The 18343-nt window shown below is 35.7% G+C and overlaps 1 protein-coding gene across 1 annotated transcript in view; it reads left to right on the top strand.

Moving 5' to 3' along the window:
• The window catches only part of Tps1 (Trehalose-6-phosphate synthase 1), a 131013-nt gene that overhangs the window by 13957 nt on the left and 98713 nt on the right, over positions 1-18343 (top strand). Inside the window, exon 2 of the mRNA XM_089090748.1 lies at positions 10458-10620. Coding sequence (XP_088946874.1) covers positions 10458-10620 — 163 coding nt within the window. The remainder of the gene's footprint in view (positions 1-10457; positions 10621-18343) is intronic.

Here is an 18343-nt window from a genome sequence, read left to right as displayed (position 1 = left end):
TTTTTAACTGAAAGTAAGGAGCAACATAAAAACATAAAACGAACAGAAATTACCACGGATTTTAAGAGGGTCGCCCCCTCCCCAACACTGGTCTTCACGCTAAAGTTGTTCAGTACTTTTAAAAAAGCTTCTTATTGTTCTACTTAAACGACCCTTATGTTTCAAGAGTCTTTTTTAAAGAATTGGGACAAAATTCAAACTTTAGCGTAAAGAGCGAGCTGTTGAGGAGCAGGCAACCCCTTTCATATACGTTGTAATTTTTGTTCGGTTGAAGTTTTAATGTTGCTCTATATTTTCAGTTAAGAAAATTTGTTTTTTTTTTATTTAATTTCTGATCGTTTTTTAAATGATGCCAGGACTTAGGGAAAGACATAATTGGGTGGGACTGTAGGACTGTAAAGTGTGCTATAAAGACATAATCGGATGTTTGGCAAACGTAAGGTGCCATCTTAGAATAAACTTTCACAAGAGCAGGGCTCAGAACAATCAAACATCAATGCTGCAGTATGAAGACCTTCCCAAAAATTAAATGCTGAGTCTATAATTGAAGCTAGCTTGAAACTTACGTCGAGGGTTGTCTTGGAAGACATTCCCATTACAAAAATGGACCCTATAATCCATGTCCTGAAAAGTGCTTTTGGAGACTCAGAACTTTGTAAAAGCTTCAATCAGGGCAGAACTAAAACTAGTGGGATAATTAGACACGTCATTGCCCTTGTAGGAAGAGTTGTGCTTTCTTTTGAACTGAAGAAAGCTCATATCTCTTAAGTAGATGACGAATCTACCGATAAATCTTGGCAGAAAGTTTTGGTCCTTACAACAAAGTACAAAGACTCCAAAGATATAGTGCGAGAAGACTTTCTGGGTCTTTTGCAAGTAAGTGTGGGCAGTTCAGAAGGGCAAAAACGTCTATGGAAATTTGGGAAGCATAGGAATACCTTTGCAAAATTTAATGGTGATTACCTTTGACAATGCCAGTATTAACGCAATACATCAAAAAGGTCTTGGTGTACCGTTAAAAGAATATTTGCCAGATTTGCTTGTGATAGGCTGCACTAGCCATTCCTTTGCTCTCTGGTCTGCACATGGAGCTAAGAAGTTGCCAAATGGAACTGGGATTTTTATTCGTGACGTAGTTGCATATGTTGCAAATAGCCCAAAAAGACGGGATGAACTAAATATCTACCAAAATTTCTACCGTGTGGAAAACCATAAGTTTTTGCAGACTTCAAGTACGCCATGGCTCACCCTTAAAGCTTCCGTTGAACGGATCTTTGCGCAGTGGAACCCACTCCTTTTATTCTTTACCAATCATGGAGAAGGTGACTCCGCTGGAGATAGAGAAGCCAAAGAAAAGGCTTATGAAATTCTTTCTTTTATCTGTGATTCATTTGTGAAAGTTATTTTGTATTTTCTTTCAATTGTCTTACAAAAGATCAATATACTAAACAAAGAGCTTCAAGCTGAGGGAACATGGATTCACAGACTTTTGGAAACATCGCGAAAGACGGTTGTTGCTCCTCAAGTGCTATGTCAAAAAGAAAGAAATAGGGCGGGTACAAGATCCATTTAAAATTCGGCTGAGCCCAGCTCATTTTCTTGTACTTGATTGTATAAAGTTGAGACCAAATGCACTGTGACTCATGAGAAGCCTGCAAAACACTGGCCAATTGAGTGCTCAGCAGGTTCTCTGCATCCAGATGAGCTGTCTGAATTTTTTTTTGGAGTTGTGCTCACAAATGAGCAAACGGATTAACTACAATGACCAAACGTTGGGAAATCTCAAATGCTTAAGTCCAAATGTTGCCTTATCTGGAAATGTGAACACTCTTGTGCCTCTTCTTCAACGGTTTCCAAATTTGCTGGGTGACACTGGCACAACGTGATAAAATGCAATAAATACGCAATTTTGTTGGCTATTTTGAAGGATAATAAATTCGATTTTTTTTTGCTTCCATTTTTTTTTTCACTGCGCTATCGTACGGTTCTTGACTTGATTTTAGTCAAGTAAGCATTAGTTCACAACATATTACTCGAACTTGTGATATTCCTTTTAAAACGTTTGGATAAAGTGGAGACGAGACTTTAATTAAACATTGGATGCAGTCAACTATAGTTCAGTTAAAGATCTAAGCCATCTGCAAATTTCATGCAGAGCATTACCTTTTAAGCTAAAAAATAGAATGATAATCAGTATCTAACTTATTATTTAGAAGTTGATTTCCTAACTTTATTTAAAATACAATTGAAAAATTTAAATATAATATGTTTATCACTCGAAGGATAACTGGTAATTATGTGTAAATGGCGTAAGAATGGTCAGAACAGTGAAAGGGGCTGCGCGCGCGGCGGTAGCCGCGCCCGCTCAAACATTTTGACTTGCACACGCTTTTAACAACTTGCACTCTTTTTTGAACTTGATTTGTACTCTTTTTTGACGTCGGCAGTTGGCAACCCTGGTTATGATCATTCTGATCATTCAGTCTCGTATTTTCAGTAAAGCTTTTACTGATCGTTTTTGAAGGTTCTCTCTTTTATAATCCTAATAAATCCATTTAGATTTTAGAATTCTACAGATTTTGGAAAACACCACGAGCCAATTTATTTGAGATGGTTTTGTTTTTGTACATATATCTCGCTATTTACGAAGCAATAATTTTCTTCTTTTAAGTGTCAACTTTGTTCTTTACTTCTGCAAGAAAACTTTTTTTATTTAATTAATTATTTAGACCGGTAACTAATGTTTAAAGCCTTACAAGTGGGAAAGAGATGGAGCTAGTGGCTAGTAAACACATTCCAGACACTAATTTATGCAGAAACTGCATTTCTGTAAGTTTGAGTCACCCAGCTAAGCATGTTTCCGAGTTAGCGAAAAACAGCTAAATTTGGATTCTCAAATCCAAAGCTTGCAAATCACTTTTCGAACGAACTTACATAGGATAGCTAACCACTCTCATAAGAAATGTGCGTTTACCGTTTAAGAATAAAGTACTTAATTTACGTGAAATAAATAAAAAAAACAAGTTTTTTTAACTGAAAGTAAGGAGCGACATTAAAACTTAAAACGAACAGAAATTATTCCGTATATGAAAGGGGCTGTCCCCTCCTCAACGCCTCGCTCTTTACGCTAAAGTTTTTCATTGCTAAAAAAAAAAATAGTTGTGAGAAAGTCAAACTTTAGCGTTAAGAGCGAGGCGTTGAGGAGGGGACAGCCCCTTTCATATACGGAATAATTTCTGTTCGTTTTAAGTTTTTTTTAATTTAATTTTTGAACGTTTTTGAATAAATACAGGTTTTGATCTTGGCTCACCGTACATGAATAATTAAAACAAAATTTTCATATTAATTTACTTTTATTTGGTTAAATGGCTTTCTCAAAAGTTGTTTAATTTTATTTACGAACGTTTTTATTAGTAATAAATATACGTAACTTACGAATTAACTTACGTAACGAACTTCTATATTCATATATCTTTAATACGTATATTGGGGGGTTCGCCCCCCAGTCAATACCTTGCTCTTTAAGCGAAAGTTCGAATTTTGTTCCAATTCTTTAAAAATGACCGCTTAATCACAAAGGCCGTTAATTAGAATAAATAGCTCTTATGAAAGTACTAAAAAATCTTTGGCTTAAAGAACGAGGTATTGACTAGCGGTTGAACCCAATCATATATGTAATATTTTCTGTTCGTTTAAAGTCTTGATGTTGCTGCTGTTGCAGTTGAAAAACTTGTTTTTTACATTTAATTTCTGATCTTTTTTTAAATAATGTTGGGAAGTCCGGCGTTCCCTTCATAGTAATGTCCCTTCCCCCATGAAAACTTCCTTCATGGAAAGATCCTCCCAAATAACCCCCTAACCCCCCCCCCCCCACTACCAGGAGAAATCTCCCCTGAAAACGTCTGTATACTTCCCAATAACCAATACTATATGTTAACATTGGGTAAAGTTCATAACTTTCAGGCCTCCCTCCAGGAATTTTGGAGAATTAATTCACTCTAAAATATGTAATTATAATATTTTTGAACATGTTGAACAAATTGGCTATCTCAAAATTTTTATCAGGTGACTTTGGGAAAAAAATGAGCGTGGGAGGGGGCTTAGTTGCCCTCCATTTTTTTGGTCACTTAAAAAGGGCACTAGAACTTTTAATTTCCATTCTAATGAGCCCTCCCACAATATTCTAGGACCACTGGGTTGATACGATTACCCCTGGGAAAAAAAAAAACAAAAAACAAATAAACACGCACCCGTGATCTTTCTTCTGGCAAAAAATGCAAAATTCCACATTTTTGTAGATAGGAGCTTGAAACCTCTACAGTAGGGTTCTCTGATACGCGGAATATGATGGTGTGATTTTCATTAAGGTTCTATAACTTTTAGGGGGTCTTTAACCCCTTTTTTCGAAAATCAGCCAAATTTTCTCAAATTTTCGCGTAACTTTTGATGGGTAGAATTAAACTTGATGAAACTTATATATTTGAAATCAGCACTAAAATCCAATTCCTTTGATGTATCTATTTGTACCAAAATACAGCTTTCTAGAGTTTCGGTTACCATTGAGCCGAGTTACTCCTTAGTTACAGTTCGTTACCACGAACTGTTTGAAAAAGACTTACAGAGTTCCAGGAGTCGGAATTTGAGTTTCTTTCTAAAATATTTTTCGTACTCTTTGGCCTTATGCTATAAACAAAAGCTAGCTGACTTTGAGGATTTGCTGATTTATGTGGATTTGTGGCTTATGTCAAAACTTTTGAAATTAGCTAAAATATCAATTCCTGAGAGTCTCTACAGCTTTTGTTTACCTAGTACAAGTGTTATATTCTTAAAACATTAAACACAATCTCTTCGGAAAGTTATTGGAGACAGGGGGAATGAACTTTGTCATTGAACTCTTTCCGATAAAAATCTACTGAATAACCCGGAAGTTTATTATTTTGTTTGTATAAATATGTCAGTTTCAATTTTAATACTTTAGTTTTTCTATTGATGACGATCGCTGTATATGTGATCGAAATATCTAGACTTTAGTACCTGTTTTCACGGTCTAAATAAGTTGATTTATCCCCATTTGAACGTTTATTTCTTCGTCATAGAAATGCAGTGTGGTCTGGGAAACCGATACCTAATATAAGCTGTTACGTCGAAAAAAATAACCATAAACAAAAAAAAGTTGGATTGTAACCTGACAATAAAAAAATACCACATAAAAAATACAAATAGGTTTTTAATACTATGATTTCTCTATAGGCTATACATTACAAATAGTTTTATCCTGTCTATTATGCAGTAAAAATACGCAAATAATTTGAATAAGTAAATATAACAATAAGTAATTCTTCTTGTAATATACAACTTTGAGTGGCTCCAGAACTACATGACTACATTTTTATCCAACCCCTAAGTGGCAAGGTGTTTGATTCAGAGACGTAATTTGATATGGGGAAGAGGGGACAACTGCCCCTCCCAGACCTCAGTTCCTCCAAGCTGAAACTTAGTTTCTTCAAAATCTTGTCAAAACCAAGATAAGCCTGCATAATTCAAGCATTCACAGAAACAGGTCAGTTTTTTTTTAGTTTTATTTAGTACATCCTTACCTTTTTTATTACTATAAGGCTTTATTACTATAAACGACTATCTGTCGTTTTCACTTTATATGGGAAAAATTGGCTGCAACTTAGCCCCCCCCCCCTCATAATTTTTTACGAAATTACCCCACTGGCTTTGGTTTAGATTTAGTGATCTACTAAGAATGTAGTTGCAAACTATGAATTGGATGACTTCTATTCCCTTTTGAATCAAAATGTTTGACAAGTTTAAAAATAAGTACATTACATTTACAAAAATAGTAAATTGTCTGAAAAATAATCATATAGAAGGGACAAAACTACGACTGAAAAAAATACCCAAGTGGGAATCAAACGCTTGACACTCTGATTTGAAGTCCAACGCTCTACTAGAACCAAGGCTCTAATAATCTAATTTAATCTATTAATATTTGTAGGACCATAATTGCGTAGCCTTTTAAGAAGGCTTGGAGGAGGAACATACGGGAGAGGTTCTTGCAAACCTCCAGTTAAGGGTTTTGGACCATAATTATTACAATGGTACCGTTTTGTACTTCAAAGCTTTTCCCATCAAGAAGTGACTCCAAAAGTGTTGTTTTTAGTGCTATATCGCACTTATGGATAGTGGAATTGATGAAAATCACATAGATATGAGCAATAGCTTTTAAATGAGTCATTAAACATCACTCTAAAAGGTTCTGGTAGCCCACTAGCCCCAGCTTTTCCACTTCAGACATGGCACCAAAAGTGCCATTTCTAAGACCGTTTGAAACTTGTAGATGGTGTAGTTTATAGAAAGAATGTAGATATGAGCAATATCTTTTCTATGAGCTATTAAAAATCTGTCTACGATGTTCTGGTTGCCTGTCAGCCTCACCCCTTAAAAATAGCACAAAATGTGGATTTGTAGTGCCATATGGCACTTGCAGACGGCGGAATTTATAAAAAGCACTTAGATATCAGAAATAGCTTTTGTATGAGCTATTAAGCATCTCTCTATGATGTTCTGGTAAACCACTAGCCCTGGAAAAAAAGAAGAAAAAAGCACGAGAGACAGATCAGCACTACCCATGCAAAAAAGTAATTTTCCTTGTTGTTCAAGGTGGGGGACTATAATATCCCTGTATAAGGTTTTTGACTACGCTGATTCCAATGGGACACTTTTATTTTGATCTGAGGCCGTTTTTGAGGGGTTTCAGGCTTTTTTTCGAAATCACTATAAATATCTTTTCGCAATAAACTTTTACTTTCAAGATGAACCGAAGTAATAGTTACCATTCCTGAATTAGTGTCAGATGGTGTTTTTTTTTTTTCTAAACGCCTTTTTTAACTTTGGTTACTATGGGCCGTGGTTCGCTCTTTACTTGGTTACAGCTATTGCTACAGCCATGAGTATTACTACTGTTGCTACTTTTACTACTACTGCAACTATTGAAGTAAAAAAAAAAAAAAATCCTAAGTTCATATAGGTTGTCAAAATAGCATAGACCTGATATCTCAGGACTGGAATAGGGTGTTTAGTGTACTATGTTAAGGAAAGTTGATGAGGATGTATAAATAAATAAAAAGGCGGTATGCGCATATAGGTTGTTAAAAGGACATTGCAACAATATCTCAGGAACGGATGAGGGTATTGAGATATAACTCAAGGCTACTATTACTACTACTGCTGCTATTACAGCTCTGGAAGTAAATCAAAAGAGTAAGAGTTACCCGTGCAATTTAAACATTTTTGCCTCTCAATTACTCCGGCTATCCGTCTTGGCTGTTTTCTACAATTAGCCATGTCTTGCTGCATACTGCAAAAAGAAATCAATTTTCAATTCAAAATCAACGGGTTAGTGCATCTAGTGCATCTAGGTTATTAAAATGGCACGGATACAATATCTCAGGAACGGAATAGGGTATTAAGTATGTTGATTTAAAGCTAAATCAAAAGGCACTATGTGCATGCAGGGTTTCAAAAGGGTGCGTCAGCAATATTTCAGGAACGGTTGAGGGTTTTAAGTTGAAACTCTGAGGCCTACTACGGTTACCACTGCTACTACTACTACTTTTGACATAAATAGAAAGGATTTAAGTGCATCCAGGTTGTTAAAATGACATAGATACGATTTTTCAGGGACATAACATGGTATTGAGTTTTAACTTTCATGGAAAGTTGGGGGGGGGGGGTATAAACTAAATGCAAAGTCACTATGTAAATCCATATTGTGAAAAGAGTGGACGTGATAGCTCTCCGTGATAGTTCTTTACTCTCTTTGTGATAGTTTCTGCTCCTTTTGAGTTTAGCTTCCTTGTTCATTGTAATTTCTGTTCCTATTAGGTTTCATTTATTTATTGATAGTGATTTGTCGTCGTTTCATGCTTAAAATTAAATAAAAAAAAAAAAAAATTTTAACTGAAAGTAAGGAACGACGTTAAAACTTAAAACGAACAGAAATTATTCCGTATATGAAAGGGGCTGTCCCCTCCTCAACGCCTCGCTCTTTACGTTAAAGTTTTTATTGTTTAAAAAAATAGATTTGTGAGAAAGTCAAACTTTAGCGTAAAGAGCGAGGCGTTGAGGAGAGGACACCCCATTCATATACGGAATAATTTCTGTTCGTTTTAAGTTTTAACGTCGTTCCTTACTTTCAGTTAAAAAAACTTGTTTTTTTATTTAATTTTTGAACGTTTTTGAATTAATACAGTTTTGATTTTGGCTCACCGTACATGAATAATCAAAAAAAAACTTGCATATTAATTTTACTTTTATTTGGCTAAATGGATTTCTCGAAACTTGTTTAATTTTATTTATGAACGTTTTTATTAGTAATAAATATACGTAACTTATGAATTAAATTACGTAACGAAATTCTATATTCATAGAATTTTAATACGTATATTAGGGGGTTCACTCCCTAGTCAATACCTTGCTCTTTAAACTAAAGTTTGAATTTTGTTCCAATTCTTTAAAAATGACCTCTTAATCACAAAGGCCGTTAATTAGAATAAATAGCTCTTATGAAAGTACTAAAAAATCTTTGGCTTAAAGAGCGAGGTATTGACTAGGAGGTGAACCCTATCATATATGTAATATTTTCTGTTTGTTTTAAGTTTTGATGTTGCTCCTTACTTTCAGTTGAAAAACATGCTTTTTTTTACTTAATTTTTTAATCTTTTTCTTTAATAATGCTGGGAAATCCGGCGCCCCCTTTATAGCAATGACCCTTCACCCATGAAAACTTCCATCATGGAAAGATCCTCCCATATAACCCCCGACCCCCCCCCCCCCCTACTCGAAAAAATCCCCCCTGAAAACGTCTGGATACTTCCCAATAACAAATACTATATGTTAACATTGGGTAAAGTTCATAACTTTCAGCCCTCCCCCCGGGGACTTTGGGGGATTAAGTCATCCTAAAAGATATATTTATCTTATTTTTGACCATGCTGAACAAAATGGCTATTTCAAAATTTTAATCGGGTGACTTTGGGAAAAAAAATGAGCGTGGGAGGGGGCCTAGTTGCCCTATATTTTTTTTTTAACTTAAAAAGGGCACTCTAACTTAGTTTTTGCTCCAATGAGCCCTCCCACGATATTCTAGGACCACTGGGTCGATACGATCACCCCTGGAAAAAAAACAAAAAACAAATAAACACGCATCCGTGATCTTTCTTCTGGCGAAAAAAATGCTAATTTCCACATTTTTGTAGATAGGTGCTTGAAACCTCTACAGTAGGGTTTTATAATACGCTGAATATGATGGTGTGATTTTCATTAAGGTTCTATAATTTTTAGGGGGTCTTTATCCCTTTTTTCTAAAATCAGCCAAATTTTCTCAGGCGCATTACTTTTGATGGGTAAACTTGATGGGTAAGACTAAACTTGATGAAACGTATATATTTGAAATCATCATTAAAATATGATTCTTCTGATGTATCTATTGGTATCAACATTCCGTGTTTTAGAGTTTCAGTTACTATTGAGCCGAGTCGCTCCGTACTTACAGTTCGTTACCACGAACTGTTTGATATTATTTGACCTTATTTCTGCTCATCTTTGATTTAATGTTGCTCTTCAATTTTCTTTGGAAAACTCTTTCTGTGGAAAAGTTTTTTTTTTTTTTTTAGATTAATAACAATACAGAGTTACACGTTCATTCTATCTGAAACCTTGACAAGTAATAACATTAAGATATGACAGAGGAAAATAACAAAGACTATGTATGTTTATATACCAAAAAAATCAAAATTCCACGAGAATACTATTTTGAATTTGAGAGTCACATCCAAGTTTCTAAGAATGTTAGCGACGTCAGCCCTTTTTCTTATATTATGGTTTAAAAATGTGAGAAGGATGAAAAAGTTGACAAGAATTCAACTTCAGATTTGAGGGTCACGTTCAAATTTCAATGAATATTGGTTCTGCCGCCCTTTTTTTTAGAATTGATGTCTCAAATGCGAGAATGATGTGCTCCGTTTTTAAAATGACCATGAAGTGGGTATACTACACTCACCACCCTGATTTTGAAATTTTTATTTGAGAATGGAGGTTTTTTTTTTCGCCGCTGGTTTAATATTGACACATCCCATTATACGAAACTTGAATAACTTTTCTGATATGTTCGTTGGCAAGAGCGTTGTCAGAAATATATGTTGGAGGAGATTCAATTCGTATTTGGAGGAGAGAATCTTTTCTTCTGTCAAACTTGTAAAAATGACAGAAAAGTTTAAAACTCTGAACAGTTTCTATGGTGTTTCCTCACTCAATGTTTCCTCGCTCAAACTCTGTTTTAGTGTAACAAACAAGTGAAATGTTATAATCATACTGTGTTCATTTATATGGTGTTTGAGTTAGAATACTATAGGTTTATTAACATTGTACTATGCTTGCAATCTTTCCAGCGCTGGTGGCTTAGTAACGGCTGTTGCTCCAGTAGTAGTTCAGTGTAAAGGAAAATGGGTTGGCTGGACAGGAATGTTCTATGGTCCAAATGAAGAGCCAGATTATATTCCAGAAGCTGATATCAATGACAAAACTCCTACTGCCGGGATCAAAGCTGAACAGGTTAGTTCTTTTTTCCATTGAAGTAGTAGGTATCATTTTTGAGGCCATAAATTTTCTTTAATTGTGGTTTAGATCATAGATTCTAAGCAATTTGACAATTCCAGAACTCTGGTGGATTGTTCGACTGTGGTTTGATAAAATGAATGTCTAACAAACCCTAATCATTCCTTATCATAGTTTACATGGTGATTGCTAAATATGAATGCCACGAGATTAAGTACTGGTGTCCAGACATCAAGTTGCTGGATCATCTGAGATTGATTTCCACTATGGCCAATGGTTGTGGATACCCCAGCTGAGGAATCAACTTCTCAAGTCGTATATGTCACTCTCTGAATTTGAATAGGGAGCTTCTAAATGGGTTAAGGGGTCCCTGCGCTAGCAGCTTTAAGGACCTTGTTATAAGAACAAACTACAATTTATAAAGAAATCGGGCAAGTTCGTACACTTGTATCAATTGACACAACAGTTGCGTTTTCTATCACAAATTACCTGCCACCCATTGGTCATTTGTCAGTTACCAATGGCAGACTAATTAATGGATTTTAGTGCATTTCTTTGTTCATCTCATTGTTTGGTGCTTCTGCAACACTTTTTTCAGCAGAACCGACCAAATGTTGCTGTAATACTCCGTATTGGACAACGTCAACCTAGTTTTTGTTTGTTTTAAAGTTTAATGAACTCTTTGGATGACAGTAAATCTTTACTGTCATTCAAAGATTTAATTGTTGCATTCCAGTCAGTGTTAATTTTCTCCCAAAAATGCATTCCTATTTTTCAAAGGAAAATCATATTTGTTACGCAAATCAACACAGTATTTAAAGTAGTTGCAGGGGTAAATTTTAAAAGTATTATTGCGTCACATGAACGAATTTTCAAACAGTTCATGGTAACGAGCTCTAAGTAAGGAGCGATACTTTTTTTTACTTTTACTTTATTAGCCAACACGATTATATAACTTCACAATTTACAACTACTGCACTAATGAAAAAACTTAAGTTTTTGCTGACGCGCAGTAAAACGGCTAGCCATTTACAAAACACACGAACAAACAACAACTAAGTAAACTAAAAAATAGGGGAAAAAAGGAAATGAAACTCCTTCACATTATCAAATTCAAATTAATTTCTACCTCCCTACCCCAGGAACTCCCATCCACTCGTTCCTCCCTACCATCTCCATTCACCCCACCAACCCCATCCACCCATTCCTTCCTACCACTCCCACCCACCCGTTACTCCCTGCCACCCCAACCACCTAAACCTCCCAAACTTCCTCATTAAAAATAAATAAATAATATTAATAATAATAAATTAAATTAAATTCACATATTTATTAACCCTTTTTTTAATAAATATTCTTTTACCTTTCTCTTAAAATCCAAAAGATATTCAGCCGCCTTAATGCTCACTGGTAAAGAATTCCAAACGGCAGTTCCAAGAAACTGCAACCGGAATACTGATCTCGCGCTACTTCTAAGCTCAACTTCCAAATTTTCACTCTTCCTCGTATCATATGCATGAATATCACAGTTAGCATGGTAAATATCACGAAAAATACTTGGGACTAGATTATGCACGCACTGGAAGACAAAAACTGCTGCTTGATAGTCACGTAGTTGACCCCTGTTGAGCAAATTTAAAGCCCTGAAGCAAGCGCTTGCATCATTCATATCTTTCACATAGTTGCCTATGACCCTCACTGCAAGCTGCTGTAAAAGTTGCTGCTCCAGATCAGACAACCATATGATATGGAAGGATAGACAATGGAGTGGTAAATCATCAGTAGAATCCGCTTTGGCAAAAACATGCTGAAGTCTACGGAGCATCCCGATTCCTCTTGCAATTTTGGCAGAAATAACATCACTATGATGCTTCCATAAAAGGTTTGAGTTTATGAAAAATCCCAGGTAAAGTGCACTATTAACTTACTGCACCGGCTTCCCAGAAAGCATAACTAGACCGTTAGCGTCAACAGGTGTGCCTACTCTGCAGAAAGTCATTAGGAAAGTTTTTTTCACGTTGACACACAGTAAACTGAGGTCTTCTTAGCACATCATTAGCTTTCAACAACAGCTCTCCAATTGATTTCGCACACACTTTCAAAGCTGTATCGTCAGCAAACGTAGTAGCACAGACGTCTTGAAGATAAAAGTGTACCGCGTCGACGTACACAAGATAAAGCAGGGGACCTAAATCCGAACCTTGCGGTACTCTACATTTTAATGGATAAGAAGAAGAAGCCACATCATTTAAGCACTACATGCAGGGATCTTCCATGAAGATAACTATCCAGCCACTGAAGGGGGGTGCCACGAATTCCCATGCACTTCAGTCTGTCGAGCAAGATCTTGAAATCTAGGGTATCGAATGCCTTTCTAATATCAATGAAAATCGACATAGGCAAATAGCCTTTATCCAACGGACCACTTCCGCACTCCACCAAATACTGCAAGGCACGCGTTGTGGAGTGTCCCTTACGGAATCCAAATTGAGTCTCACTGAGTAAACTGTTCACCTGGAGAAAATCATAGAGGCGTTTGTGGACGACTTTTTCTAATATTTTTAAAAAGAGGTAAAATTGATATCGGTCGCCAGTTTTCAATATCACTTTTGCAGCCACCTTTATAAAGGGGTATGACTTTTGCAACTTTAAACTGTTCAGGGAGCTTACCCTTTTCTAGAGAAAGGTTTATAATAAAAACCAGACAAGGTAGTATGTAACCTAAAAACGCTTTTAGCCCTCGAAGGGACAAACCATCAACTCCAGCTGGATTAGGCTTCAGTGACTACAATCTTACTCACTTCTTCACTGGTACACAAACTAAAACTCATTTCCAAAGGTTCACCTCTTTCATCACGAATACTATTGCATTTCTAGGTACTTATTATAAACTCTAGTTTGCACTTCAGGTCTAATGTTAGAGAAAAATTCACCAAATCTATTTACTATTGCACTTTTATCATCACTGTCGCATCCACTTAAACATACTTCTTCACTATTCTTATCTCCCTTGCCCCTAACAAGATCATTAATTGTCCTCCATGTATCTTTCATGTTTCCTTTGCTATCCTCAAATTTGCGGCTATTAAATTCAGAGATTGCTTTTAGTCAGAGCTTATTCACTAAATTCCTCTGTGTAAATAGCTCAAATGATTCATTACTCCGAACATCCAAATATTTCTCATTTAGCCTATTTCTTAGTTCTATTTCATCAATTATTTCCATCAATACCCATGGCTTTCGTGGAATAAGTTATTTCGACTTTAAAGCCTTTAAAGGACAAAGGGTTCTTTCATAAATAGGTAAAATGGTTGACATAAGGTTATCTAATGCTCTAGAAGGGCATTCTTTTTCTTCAAGAACTGGACTCCATTCAACAATAATAATCTCTTCTGCAAATTTTTGGAGATTTCCTTTTTTCATCAATCTAGTTACGACCTTCTTATTTCGCATTTTTTTTCAAAGGGTGATAAATTGTAGCTAAGACTGGAAGATGGTCAGATCCCGGGAAATTTATCACATCAGCAAAGCTCTTGTGAAGATCATTGGATCGGACAAAAATATTGTCGATTAATGATTCACTTTGTGAAGTTATTCTGGTTGGCACAGACACGAGGGGATACAAATCACTCGAAATCATAAAGTCAAAAAAATCTTCGTTCATTTGAGACAAATCAAGAAGGTTAAAATTGAAATCGCCCATCACAGTATGGCTACAGCCTGGGGGTAGTTTGGCAAGCAGCTCATTAAAGCTACAGCCTGGGGGTAGTTTGGCAAGCAGCTCATTAAATCCGATAAAATCATCCAAGTGAGCACTGGGCGGCCTATACAATTTTTAACATTTAAATCAACCTCTATTGAAAAAATTTCAACCTTACCTTCATTCCAAACGCTAAGGTCATCCTGTACTCCATACCCAATTCCCTCCTTAACCAAAAATGCAAACCCATCCCTGCTCATCGAAGCTTGGTTCTTCACACGGACATTGTACCCTGGAAATGAATAAAGCGAAAGAGAATGGTCTGCACTTAGAAATGATTCACAAACTCCAATTATATCAAACTTCGACGAAAAATCGTCGTAATAGCTGGATGATATCCTGATACCTCGTCGTAATATGTACATTCCACGAACCTAGTCGAAGGCACGAGTCACTTTGTTGTGCCAGAAAACTTAGCGGCGACCGGATAAATGTACTACTTCTCACAGGCTTCAATGCTGCTCAATAGTAACTGAAACTGCAAGAAACAGTCTTGATAACAATGAATACATTGAAAGAATGTGATTTTGATGCTTAGGCTATTCATAATACACAAAATTTTTATGAAGTTCAATGCTACACATTAAAAGGTAAGAGCCTGAGAAAAGGTGCCTTATTTTTGAAAAAGGAGGAAAATTTCCCTAAAACATCAATTGATCTTAATGAAAATCACGCCATCAGATTCAGGATATCAGAGGACCCTACTGTTGAAATTTCAAGCTCCTATATACAAATATGTAAATTTTGAATTTTTGTCAGAAGCAAGATCCCGGATGCGCGTTTATTTGTATTCTTTTGTTTGCTTTCCCCAGGGATAATCGTATTAAACCAATTATTCTAGAAGATCGGAAGAGGGCTGGTTCGATCAAAAATCAAAACTTCTAATGCCTTTTACAGCTGAACAACGATACTGGAGGGCAGCTAGCCCTGCTCTGACGTCCCTTTTTTCCCAAAGTTTTCCGATAAGAATTTTGAGATAGCCATTTTGTTCAGCATCTAATAACTAATATCTATAATAAGATCTAATAACTATGTCTTTGAGGATTATTTGACCTCCACAGCCCCCGGGGGAAGGGTTGTAAGCTATTAACTTTGCCCATTATAGTGTTGACTATTGGGAACTATAAATATTTGGGCGGTTTTTTTCTGGCGGGGGGATATCTGGGAGAATCTGCATGGAAAATTTTTCGTGGGGGAAGGGAATTTTCCTTGGAGGGAGAGCTGGATCTCCTGGCATTATTTAAAAAAAAACTATCAGAAATTAAATAAAAAACAAGTTATTTCAACTGAAAGTAAGGAGCAACATGAAAACTTAAAACTAACAGAAATATTACGTATATGAAGGGGTTTGCCCCCTTCTCAATACCTCGCTCTTTACGCTAATTTTTTTATAAATTTTTAAATCACTTATTATTCTAATTAAAACGGGCCACGTGTTTCAGGAGTCATTCTTAAATAATCAGAGCGGAAAGTCACACTAGCGTAAAGAGCAAGGTATTGAGGAGGGGGCAACCTCCGTCATATAAGTAATAATTTCTGTTCATTTTAATTTTTAATGTTGCTCCTCACTTTCAATTGATTTTTTTTTTATTTAGTCCATAAACAAAACCCAGAGAGAGGCGAAACCCTCGATAGTCAGATGGAACAAGACAATGTCCAACATTTTTGGAAGTAATTCACAGTGGGGAAGGAACTATGGGCCTCTGTGTTGGAAAATGGTCTTATTAGGGGAAAATAGCGAAAAATAAAATAATTCAAAGCGATAACATGCCCCTTTAGTTTTAAACTTTTTTTTAATCACAAGAGATCCAGCAGAAAAGAAAACTTGTCAAGACTTAGTAGAACATAAAATAACTTGACTTTCCATAGACTCCTTCAATACAATAGTGGAAGCTGAATTTGGCTCCGAATGGGTCAGTCTAAGAAAATAGTGGAATTGCAATTTTTAATTTATTGCAATCAGTAAATTTAAAACTTCTCAAAATTTAATTTATAAGGCTTATTTTTTATAAAGTAGATAAAAGTAACTTTAAAACTAAAATAGAACCAAAATTACACTAAACGTGAGGAGACTTTTGAGACTCTTCATAAAAATTTCTTGTGTTTTTTTAGTTTGAAATTTAACTTGCGCTTTTCTGTATGTTTATTGGAATTTTATCAAATATAAATATAACATAATAGTAATAAAACAAAACTTAAAGTTTGGCTGTTTGATGAAACCACGCGTTTGGAACGGAGGCTCTTCCCTTTCAAAGAGCAAGCTAAATAAAAACATAACAGGGGGTTGACACGGCCAGCAGGCACTCAACATTCAGTAATTTTTGTCTGTTTTAAGCTTTAATTAAATTTAAAAAAATACCTTTTTTCAACTGAAAGTAAGGGGCAACATTAAAACTTAAAAACAACAGAAATTATTCTGTATATGAGGGGAGGTTCCCCTTCCTCAATCCTCACTCGTTGCGCTAAAGTTTGTCTTTTTGTTCTGATTCTTTAATGAAGAATTTTCAAACAAAAGGGAGGTTGATTTTGAACCAGAAGTATTTTTAAAAATATGATTTTAGCGTTGAATACATCTTTAAATAAATAAATAAATTTTATTTAGTGTCTTTCGATTTAGTTGAAAATTCTCCTCGATACCCTCTAAATTTTTCAACCTAATACTCTGCTTTTCCCGAAATATGGCAGATGTACCATTTTGAGAACCATGCAGCATTTAAAGTCTTTTGATTTACCTAACAACTCAACCGTGCATAAACAGAATTCTAATAATAGCTTATAATTTAAAAATAATATTTTGTGTCGATTGGAGACAAATGTTGTGCAGCCCTTTTCACCAAAACTAAATTTGATTTTTCTTTGTCCCATACTCTCCCTTACGTCATCGTCCAAAACACCTGAAAATCTTGACTTTATCTCCCAAGCTATCCCCAATATACTACGGACATCCTATTAAGATAAAATGGAAATATAACATCTTTTAGTTTTTCTCTGCCTCAACCCCAAATCAAATCTTTTAAGCCATTTCCAAGGTATTTTAAATGGTTTGAAAATCAGGTGCACGTAGCGTCTTTTATTTACTAGGGTTCATGGGCACGCTTGTCGTTTCCAGATTATAAGTAGTATTACCTCCATGAATTCTATACTCCTGTCTTTTTTAATTGATGAATTACTATTGTTATGCCCTTCCAGGCACGAGGACGCCCTGCCTGGGGCATTTCTTGCAGCTGGTACTAGGGATAGACACTAGGACCAGTTTATTGAAATTTGAGACGTTATTGACAGATGTTTTTGTCGGTTGAATATCCATTGTCGGTGGATATCCTATGTTCATCTAGATGAAACTTTCTGAGGGTGTTAAAGGGATGAGGAAATTGGTATCCTTTATTTTTAATCAATTGATATGACATTGACAAGGACGTAGTTTTTTTGCACATGTACTTTGATTGTTTGTAGATTTGTCATCGATTATTTTTTAACAGAGATAATGCAACAAGAGCATTGTTACAACAGGTTTCTATTGGGATTTAAATCGTTTGTTATAACTCAGTTGATGTGACTTTGACAAGGGCATAGTTATTTTTTTTTTGCACATTTACTTTGATTGTTTGCAAATCTGTCACCAATTATTTTTTAACACAGGTGACGTTGCAAGACAATTGTTACAGCCAGTTTCTATCAGGATTTAATTCCTTTGTTATTATAGCTCAATTGATATGACCATGACAATGGCTGTTTTTCGCACATGTTCTTTGATTGTTTGCAAATCTGTGTCATTGATTATTTTTTAACACGGATGACAAGAATTTCTGTAGAATTAACCCTTTGGAGGACATGACGGGAAATGATGGCTACTACTATTAAAACCCTTGGCTTTTCTCACACCATACCCCGTGGTACTTCCATAGCTCAGGGACTTCCATAGTCCACGGGTCACCAAAACCCGTGGCATTCAGTGGTTCA

Source organism: Artemia sp. Qi Xiang Cuo, chromosome 6 (genome assembly GCF_049724085.1).
Source record: "Artemia sp. Qi Xiang Cuo chromosome 6, ASM4972408v1, whole genome shotgun sequence".
Lineage (NCBI taxonomy): Eukaryota > Metazoa > Arthropoda > Branchiopoda > Anostraca > Artemiidae > Artemia > Artemia sp. Qi Xiang Cuo.
The sequence above is the reverse complement of the archived record's forward strand: the minus strand, read 5'-3'. Positions and strand labels throughout refer to the sequence as shown.